Source organism: Phaethon lepturus, unplaced genomic scaffold (assembly GCF_000687285.1).
Source record: "Phaethon lepturus isolate BGI_N335 unplaced genomic scaffold, ASM68728v1 scaffold51949, whole genome shotgun sequence".
NCBI lineage: Eukaryota > Metazoa > Chordata > Aves > Phaethontiformes > Phaethontidae > Phaethon > Phaethon lepturus.
Genome location: NW_010566545.1, coordinates 23298 through 33822, shown reverse-complemented (window position 1 = coordinate 33822; position 10525 = coordinate 23298). Strand labels below are relative to the sequence as shown.

The 10525-nt window shown below is 43.3% G+C and overlaps 1 protein-coding gene across 1 annotated transcript in view; it reads right to left on the bottom strand.

Moving 5' to 3' along the window:
* Window positions 1-9467, bottom strand: part of LOC104627346 (chondroitin sulfate N-acetylgalactosaminyltransferase 1-like) — a 9693-nt gene extending 226 nt beyond the window's left edge. Inside the window, exons 1-2 of the mRNA XM_010295531.1 lie at window positions 8834-9467; window positions 1098-1327 (exon numbers count right to left, since the gene is read on the bottom strand). Coding sequence (XP_010293833.1) covers window positions 1098-1327; window positions 8834-9467 — 864 coding nt within the window. The remainder of the gene's footprint in view (window positions 1-1097; window positions 1328-8833) is intronic.
* Between the last annotated feature and the right edge of the window lie 1058 nt (window positions 9468-10525).

The following is a 10525-nucleotide window of genomic DNA, read 5'->3' as shown; positions in this document are numbered from 1 at the left end:
GGGCATGATTCACTGACGGAGATCCTTGCCCTGACAAAGGGGCTCACTGCCTCTGTCAGATGGGACAAAAGATTATCTTTCAGACAGATTAGGAAAAAACTCTCTAAGCAGTGTTTGTTGTACTGTTAGAAGAAGCCATCCAGTCCCAGGAAGAATGATTGAGCAGGCAATAACTCCTGCACTTAGACAATATGAGAAGAAGGATTTTAAAGCACCTATACGTACCCTACCTCTTAACCTTGATTTTTTGTAACAGATATTCCAGAGTTCAGATCTTTGGCATTTTGTTAAGAAACATTTAAGAAAATCTAAGTTATCAACCAGAGATCAAGCCAGTAACCTAAGGATATGACCAGTCTGAACTAATGCTAGACATCATGCCTCTCTTGCACGAAGTTTAGTCAGCAAGAGTACATCTATAATCAGCAAAGAGATCAGCATGACCAGAGGGTGATTTCTCCCATCCTAAAACAAGCATCTATCAGATGGCTAATTTAGACAAGAAGCCTATTTTTAGATGGCTGTAATTAGGCAAAACAAATCCTGTTGTAAGAATCAGTATCTGCTGCTAACACAGTCTTTTCTGGGCAGCTATTTAAAGCTACATCTCAATTAAATTCTCCCTCCAAACATTGTCTCTGTGCTGAAAAAGAAAAGAAGTTTAAAAGTAACTATTCTGAAAGTTCTAATACATTTCCTTTTTGCCTCCTATTGCCTTAATCTTTTCTCTAACGAGGCCTGACAAAGTGTCTCAGAGCACTAATTCCCTTTTTCCTTAGAAATGTTCCTTTGCAACTAATGGCATGAAATTCTCATGTTGCCACAGTCACATGTGCCCCAACAAAACAGATTAAGACATGTAAGCCAGGTACATGCAAATCAAAAACCCTGATGACTGGAATATAATTGCTTTTACTACTAATCACAATGCATTAAGCAGCCGAATGCCTTTCAGTCTCTATAATCTCAAAAATGACTTCTTAGTGGAACAATGAAATGTTATGTAAAAGTAGCATGATTTTTACTGACTGAGGCCTTCATAACTCCTGAAATTGTATCTTTACTTTCCAAATAAGAAAAAGCAAAAGCAGCACTGGAATGAAAACCCACCTGAAATTCTGCATGAATTGCCGAAATTTGCTGGCTCTCTTGGCCAACGGTACAATGACATTAATAAGTGTGTCAGCCATATTGACATTTTCATTTTTCACTTTCATTACAGGACCAAATGGCCGGAATAAAACAATCTTCTTGAACTGATGTTTTGTGTCTCCTTTGAAAGTCAGCTCATACAACGTGCCTTTGTCTTTTTCTGTGCGGTAGATCCCTGTGTGAAAAGGAAAGAGAGGAGACTTTGGATTAAAGTTGGGCTCCTGGGCAGGAAAAAAAAGGATGCAGTCTTCATGTGTTACACCTTAGCTGAAAAGGCAGCAGAGACATGATATTTACTTTTAAACCAGTACACAATCCACCCTCTTTTGGAGGAGGCTGTCACTCTGGCAGGGACACAGCCCTGGTTGCAGGAGCTGTTTGGTATTCTCACAGGCACATTCCTAGGCTTGGCTGAGTTACAAACCCCTGAAGGTTACCAATTGCTCACACTCAGTGTAACCCAGCAGACACACTGTCCTTATTTTTCAGACTGCTCCAATTGCACACTGCAGGCATGCATGGTAATGGTGATGCAGAGAGACTGCAAAAGTCAGCCTGTCTCTCTGAAATATGAGTGATTAGGCCATCTCCCAGAAAAGCAATTTCCTGATGAGCACATTCATTTTATCCTTTCTGGGAGGTTCTCTGGAAAGTCCCCCAATAAAACTATGCAACCAGGCCCCAGCAGCCATCAACTTCACCCACTGCCAATCAGGACAAATCTCTCCTGTTACTCAACTTTCAAAGAGACTTTTATTTTCTTTGTGGCAATGATGCCCACTCCTGGGTGAGTTATGGTCTGCAAGGATGACACTATGGAGTTTGTCAGAGGCTAGACCCAGGACACAGTCCTGGAGACTGCATTAGACAGTTCCCAAAGACATTTAATTCGTACAAGCATGGACTTATTTCCTGTATGGAATGAACTTTTAACATACTTGATGGGTAAAATTGGTCCCATGCTGAGGGTTGGCATGAACTATAAAAGTATTGGTCATGCCCCACTGAAACACTATTCTGATACCTTAAGTGAGACAAAGTTGGCAAAAAAGCTATAGATTGTACCCACTCTAAATGACACTTCAGTCCCTACAGTGCATACTGAAATAAAGCTTTTTCAAAGCTATATCTGTTACGTTTAAGAAGGAATAATTAAATGCTAATTCTAACTACTTGTTAAGCCACTGTAAATACGCTAAACAACTTCCTCAGTAGGAGAGTATAATTGCATTGCCTTCCACCTCTTGAAGAAACTCAAAAGACAAGCAAAACACATAATTGGAAGAAGACTCCTCTGCTTGACTTGTTTCTTTTTTTTTTTTTAACTCCCCATCTGGTTATGAAGAACAGCTTGATCAAAATAATGTTTTGGGGGTTTTTTTGTTTTAATCTTAGTCATTCCCTGATGTGTAACATTGCTGTGCATCCAACCCATAGACTGTCAGCTCTGTCTGTATTGCTTGGGAAGGTCTGGGTCAAAGATTTCTTTGAACAGCAAAGCGACATCAGCTCTTCATCTTGTACTGTAGCTTTTACATTGCTATGTCCAGAACATTCAAAAGATTAGTGAGGTGAGTTTTTATCCGGCCAGAGTTCTGTGGGCTATCTTATCTTCACTATCATTGTGTGTTTTATTCTTAATGAATATTTCAGTTGGTTAATCTATATGCAGATTTATGCATCTGTTATTCACTTCATGTTTTATTTTTAATACAAGCTGATTCAGCAAATGCTCCAATCGCCCCTCCAGCACAGCAGATGAATCTAGTGAGATAGCAGCTCCATCATTCTTTTACTGCTGATCTTTTAAAGCTGTGCCTTTGACTCCCCTTAGCTTTTTCTATATAGTCTGCCCAAGGTGCAGACCATGAACTACATCTGTTACTGAACTGGAGCCTGAATGGTGACCGAATAGTTCCTGCATTTCCTCCTCCTGGTGGCCAGAGAATGGAAATCCGGGCCTTTGAGTTCTGCTCACCCATCTATTCTTACAGAAAGCCTGCTGACGATCCGAGTGTGTTGCTCGGTGCACTCAGTTACTCAGGCACTTTTTGAACACAGGTCTTGCCAAGGAAGTTTGTGTTGTGGAAGGTTAAGGTAGCCTTTTGACATTAAGATAAACAAAAATCTAAATTAAATCTGATTTGCATTTTCTCTAGAGAGAAATGGACTGTTTCACGTTTGACATAGTGAACAGGTATTTTTCATAATAACAAAGATCTAAATTAAATTAACCAATTTAATACTAGCTATCATGCAACATCTCAAAGGCTTTGCTTCTACATCCTCTTCTACCGCAGCCAAGAAACAATGACCCCACAAATACCACTTCCCCAGAGATATGTACTACACTTCTGGAATAAAGGAAGCTTTCCCAAATAAGCAAGAAGCACCTTAAGGTCACGTTGTGACCTAAGAGGTCCCTCCTAGTGCTATACACACATCAAGATAGGCTACTTCTAACTCTGCAGTTTTTCTTATTCAGGACTTCTACTACAGATAAAAACAAGCAGTTTAGGTGAAGGCAAGGTTCCCTTGCACAAGATGTTAACTGAAGAATTTATAATCCTAACATTTTATCCTGAAGAGAACTGCATGCAAGTTTAATGCATGTAATTAAATATGGTTATTCTTGACTCTCAGTTAAACCATTTGTTTTCCTTTTTTTAAGCATATTCTTTCCTTTTTTAAGTACCTTCTTTTTAGAAGCAGAGAACACAGTGATTTGCCCAAGGTCAGGCAGTAAGCCTTGGAAATGAGCTGAATGTCTTGAGTCACTCTGGGGACTCGCCCAGCAGAACATCCTGCCTTTCACAAGATTTTTCCATTTCTGAAGGCACTACTTCATTTGTGCCATCAGTACTTTTTATGTCATTCAGAAGCAGCCTCAATTCTAAGAGATGAGCTACAAGGAAGGGAGAAAAGTAGTCTCAGAAAAGTAAAACAAAAAGCCTTTTCCTGAAAAGGTTGCTCCTGCAACAAAAGCCTCGGAAAGGCTAGATGTTTGCTGTGGATAAAAGAAGGTTAATTGATCATCTATTGCTTCCATTACAGCAGCTATGTTTCAGAACATGCCTTTCAGAGGCAGCGAGAAAAGTCAAAGCCTTTAGAAACCCAATGTAAAAAAGTGAACAGGAGCTTTGGGTCAGAAGAGAGACTGACCCTAAAATGAAGAAAGAGGACAAGTAAGAAGCAAAAAAAAAGACCTGCGCTGAAGGGTTGACTAAAGAGCAGTAAGTGTCCAGTCTTTGGAGCAGCAATTCCCAGGGCTCTCTAAAGAAATGGAAAATACCTGATCTCTACTCTGCAGGGCAGGCAAACAAGTTTCAGAGATCTACATGGAACTGATAACTAGCAAACAGCCACGCAACCTTAAACAAAATACTGTTGAGTGGATGACAATTTTAGCCTCAGTTCTGCAGACCATAGGTTTCAGGTCTTCCACTCTCAATAGAAACACTCCCTGGAGCCGTGCTCATTACTTAGATTCTGTTAGATGTTGTAGGAACCGCTGTTAGGATTTATCTGCATTTATTGTCCCCATTTTAACTCAATACAACAGTGGTCTTCCCACTTCACAGCCAGTAAAATACAGCATCTTATGCTTTGAGGAAAGGCATCATCCTTTCTCCCAATAAGCTTCCAGGGCAAAACTGCATCAGGTAGCCCACCATCAGCAGCTGTCAATTTAAGAAAGTAAAGCTACTCATTTTCATTTGTCTCTGAAACCTTATTTAAAATTCCAGTCACTAGACAGCCACATACTTCACGTAGGAAAACTTATGGTACAGCATATTTGACAGTGCCATGGCAGGGCATTTCTGAAGCAATCCAGGGATTTTCTGGAACTGTTCCTGTTGGGAAGGAGTATCACCAGACCGTGATTACATTCACTTATGGAACACACCACTCAGGCTTGTTGGAGTCTCCAAATTATTATCTCCATCTCTGAGAAAATGAGTGACTTCCAAATCTACTCAGGTCTGCTGCCATTTGCATAAATTCATGACCAGACCTGTTATTCTGCCCACTGAGCAACTGGCTTTCTATTGGAAACAGAGCAGTCCTTTGCCTGCTTATAATACACTGAAATTTCTGATCTTTTCCATGTTGTTTCTTGCTGACTCCTCATGGCAGAAAACTAGTGAACTTGGTATAGAAGTGGGAGGAATAAGGGGGAGAAGGGAGGATTATAGCAGCTGAACAGCCCAAGTGCCTCTGTGAAGAGAGAAGCAAAGCAGCAAGCAGCCAGATGGATGCGTTTCAGGCGCCATGGAGAAGGTGTGGCTCTCTTGGTTTTGAATATGAAAAAATGGAAAATTCCACCACGTGTCAGCTATTACTCCTGGAAGGAAAACTGTCTGAGAATCCTATCCAAATTTCATGTAACAGCAAATCTGCTGAGAAGGAGTTTAGCTCAGATGTAAGGTACCAGGGTCACAGTCTAATTCCCACGCACAAGTGATTCTGTCTAGAAACTGCAGAGGATGCGACACTTATTTCAAGAGATCCCAGCCACAGAGACAAAACATTTCTCCTTAAATGTAAGGAGTGTTTGAAGAAACATTTTCCCTCTGCAAGGACAAGAATAAAGGCACAGAATGGGAATGAGGAAGAGATTCAGACCCTAATCAAATTTATTGCACCACATCACCACCCTGTCCATTGGCATATGTTAGCAATGAACTAGTACTGAAAACGTGACAGCAGGTACCAGATGTGACCCACAAGAAAAATCCACGCAAGACGCCCAAGCAAACAAGATTAACTTGCACCACTCTATATGCTAGACTATATGTGAGACTTGGGATCAGCAATACATTTGAGTAAAGCTGAGTAAAGCTGGTGTCAAAGGCTTCACTTAATAGGGCAGAAACAAAGACACGTCTCACATATCAAGAGCAGCAGCTCAGGTTTTGAATCCCGTCTCTGACCCCGACTACCTGATTTTCATTTCAGCACATCCCTCCACCGCTCAACCTTAACACAAGGGCAGCAGCCCCACCTTTAACATAAGCAATGCATACAGCTTTTGTGTGCTGTCACTGTTAAAGCAACTGGAAGATAAAAAGCTTACAGGGTTAAGGGGTTTCAGTGCAGACCCAGGCCACATCTCCCAGAAAACTCCAGCTACCCTGGGCACTTCCAGAAAATGAAAACAGCGGGCTTTGCTGGCTGGGTAATGCCATTCATGGTTGCTGTGTTGCTGGATTGGTACAAAGCTGCCAGAAGCTGCCATGGAATCCAGCCTGTTACTAACTCGTTGTGCAGGCAGTGGCACCTGCAAAAGCACTGTCTCCAAAACAAGTTCTGAGTCCAAAACATATTTGAAATGCAGAATTGGAACAGAAAACTCAGTCCTCCCTTCTCCTGCTCAAGTTATACAGAGCAATGAACTTGCTTGTGCTTCGATCAGCAGTTTTTGCCATTCTTGGAGAATGGAGGATGGGGGAAAAGAGACTGCCAAGAGACGACAGAGACTTCCAGAGGAACTCTGCAGGGAAATCTTCTGCCAAGTCATCTCTGTTTCCAGCCCTGATGCACAGATCCCTGCATTCGCAAACAAATCAGTTTGCACTGCTGAGTAAGAGTGAGAGTTTATTACCTTGCATCTACAGAAGCAAGGGCCTGCCCTGCAGGGGAGGACACAAGGAAGGTTTCTTGAGCTCAGACCGAGCTGAACACAGAGCTCCAGTTTCTGGAGCTCCGAGTCACATGCAGGGCTTCCTCCCCCTGGATTATTTCACCACGGTGTGTGAAAGCCAGCAAGGCCATTAGCGCATGATGAACCTCCACAGAGCCAGCACCGCAGTGTGCATCCCTTCTCTATGCCTTTCTGCGCACCACGTTCTGTCTTGTTCCCCAAGGACAGCACTGGTACCCAGGCAAAGACCCTTGATTGTGCATAAAGGAAGGCTCTAGGCAAAAGGGTAACTTTAAGGGAATATTAAGCAATGTATGGCAGGAAATATCTCCTCCTTTCCCCTCACCCTTTCTCCATGAAAGAGCTAGTGCCAAACAGTAATACATGCTTGTTCAGCTCCTATAATAAATAGTAGAAACATATTTTGAAATTATAAATTGAACAACAAACAGAAAGGAGGAGACTGGAAGCATGTAGCTCCATGATGCATTCAAATGCTGGCAGCCAGCAGCACTTCCCAATTCTCTACCCATGCCCTGGTCCCATGTCTGAGCAAGAGGAATTTGACTGGTATGGAAGAAGCTCCTGGACCAGAGTGGAGGCAAGACCTACCTCAACAAGGTCTCCACAGTCCGAACAACTCATGTCCCTGCTGTGGGAGGCACCTGCCCAACTGGCAGGTATATCCCAGCATGGTCTCAAGAACCTATTGTCTCTCGATACCATGATCACCAGAGAATTATATACAGAGAGTGGAAATGAACAACTGGCCATTGCACAGCAGCAATAGTTTGTCCTCATCACATGGAGGATGCATTTTGCTCTGCTCTATTAATAAATATTACATGAAGAAAACAATCCACAGCAAAATCGCTATTGATTTGGGATAAGCATGGGGGCTTGTGCTCAGCACGTTAGAGCAGTTATTCCATCAAAGATAGGCATCTTATCCACATGCCCTCTAAGTCTGCAGTACAAACATCTGAAGATGAGGAACAAGTTTTTCCCCTATACCAAATTCAGCTAGGTTAGCTGTGGATTAAATCTCACTTACAAACAACACTATTGAACAACAAGCAGGTAACATGCCAGTTCCTATGAAGTGAAACTAGGACAGCCATATTACAAGTAAAAATGTAGCTCTCTTACTAAATGAGAAACAGCCATGAGCCCTTGGAAAGAAGATCTGTGAAATCTTGTGTCATATCATGCTTCTGCTGCACATGTTCCTGCCCTTTTAACTCTGAGCTGTCGTGCAGCAGGGGCTAACCTGAACAGGTATCAATCACAAAGACATCACAACTCCTGGAATACATCTGGTACCTCTGTCTGGCTGGGAAAAAGCAGCCTGACTAGAAAAAAGTAAGCACTTCAGATTGAGTGACAGAAGATGTGAAGTAAAAACTCATTGCTGTTGAAAGTGGCACTTTAGAAATCCACACTTATTACCTCAATATTACATGTGAGGTTAAAGACTGTTTAGCTCATTTTAGAATCCAAGGGCTAAGGTGCACCACTCCCGGTATAGGAGATACCTTGTAAAGGTTAAGCTTTCCTAGTTATTTGAAGTTATGGGTGATACCAGCTGAGTTACTGAGCTCCTCAGCTGCTGTCCTCAAAACCTATCTTGCCACTCGGACTCTGGCAGAGCTGTGCAGGTGGAAGTAACGGTAACACTGGAGTTTGGATTTGAACTGCAGCTGTCAGTCTTAACACTGGTAACAGATCTGGGGTTGCAGCCTGGTCATTCACTCCTCGCTTTGTCAGTTCAGGCAAGCCCATGACTAGAGAGCTGCGAGCACACATTGGTGGTCACTATGAGAGACTGGCAGGCTCTGTTGTCACAAAGTCCCATTCCCCAGGAAAGCTGCCATTCTGCAGCTGTGCCTGAGACAGCATCGCTGGGTCACAGCACTAGCACCATCCCAGAAGACATCTGTGCTCTGAGATAACGCCCATCTCCCTCAGCAACGCAGTCACACCAGACCCCCTCACCAGCACTATGTGGACCTTCTAACCTGCTGCCTGCATACAAACCTTCAATGAAGTCGGAGGCTGTGTATACACGGTGTTTTGCATTGCCATTCCCCTCTGGATTGTTCAAACTCCCAACAGCTAACTCGATCACCTCTATCAACTCATCTCGCTTATCCTTCCTTACAGGTTTCTCTTCTGGGTGGCGTGTCAGCCCTGTCTCCAGTTGGTACACCTTCTGCAGGGTAAAGCTCTCAAAGGGCACGGCTGCATACTCCGTGGACAGCTTAACTCCACTGTGCACCTCTGCTTTGTCTATTTGGGAACGGAGGAAAGCCAGCAGGTTAGCCTGCGCCTTCTCTGGGTTACTGTGGTCAAGTTGAATGTCCACGGGGTCTGGGTACTGGTCCGGCACGTTCTTAAGCTGCTCGCTCCTGCCCTGGAGCTCAGCCTTCAGCTGGGCAATTTGTTTCTTCAAACTGATGATGTAGTTGCGGTGTTGCTCTTCTTGCTCTTGCAGAATGGCTTCATATCCCTCTTTCGCAGTCGGACTGTGCACCCTGGGCAAGGCAAGCTGCTGGTTGTCACCCTTGGGTGTGCAAGCCAACATATAAACAATAGACACCGAGCAACAGGCCACCACCAGCAGGCCTGCAAGTCGGGGGAGAAACAGAATAAATCCTCGTCGGAGCACCATCTCTCAAAAAGCAGAGTCTAACCCCACACACGCAACAGTTCTTATGTCCGTGCAGTGCCACAGAGGCCCCTGGACTTGGAGTACTCTTACACAGATGCATGTATGTGCAGGAACTGGCTTGTCAGCTCTCTTAAAACGTGTGCTCTGCCTCTATATTGGGCTGTCTCTGGTATTTACGCAACAGGAACAAAAGACAAGCTGAGAAGCAGACAGGACATTTCCTGATCCTCATGGCAACACCTACGCTGCTGCAATGTGATCAGGTGGTGGCTGATGGAGCCTGAGGACCTGAAAGACAAATGACAAGGACAGTCATTCAGGCACATTAGAATTTGGTCATTCAGTCCAGACCTTTGAGAGTGTTCTAAGAATTTACCTTGTTTCTCAATTGCTCTGGCAGATCTGAGAGTTGTGAAGTGCTTGTGCTAAGACACAAAAGGTTCCAAGACCCTTACGTGGGAAATCCTGTATGCATGCATTTCATTTTAACAACATGACTTGGCCCATTGCCGATGAAAAAGTAGTCCAGGCCTCAAAGTCTGCCATGCTTTAGAAACGCTAGGAAGTCATAATCTGTTACTTTCTGGTGAGATGTTAAGGTGGATGGCTCAGTTCATCTGAGCAATGATGGCCCTCCAAGTGTTATCAACTCTTGGAGAACTCAAATCTTACAGGCAGTCAGTCCCACAGATACAACATACATTTCAGCTTCCAGGCATGTTTTTCCAAAGCACCAGGTGACAAATGTGGTCCCATTTGAACATATAAGCCTGACCTGGAGCAGAAATTTGATAAGCAAGAAACTAGAAACTGTTATCAAGGCCAATTGCTGCAACTAACATTGTTTGACATAAGCTACCAGATGCTCCCATAAAAACCAAAGAACTAGGGGTACGATTTTTTCAGGAGCATTCAGACCAATTCTTACTCAAAATCAAGGGAAGCTTTGTTTCCATCTAGGAGGCTGTCATCATTGCACACTATGTTACCATTTTAAGGCCCTCTTCTGTTTCTCATAACATTATAAAAAGTCTTGCAACAATGTACAGTAGTACTGT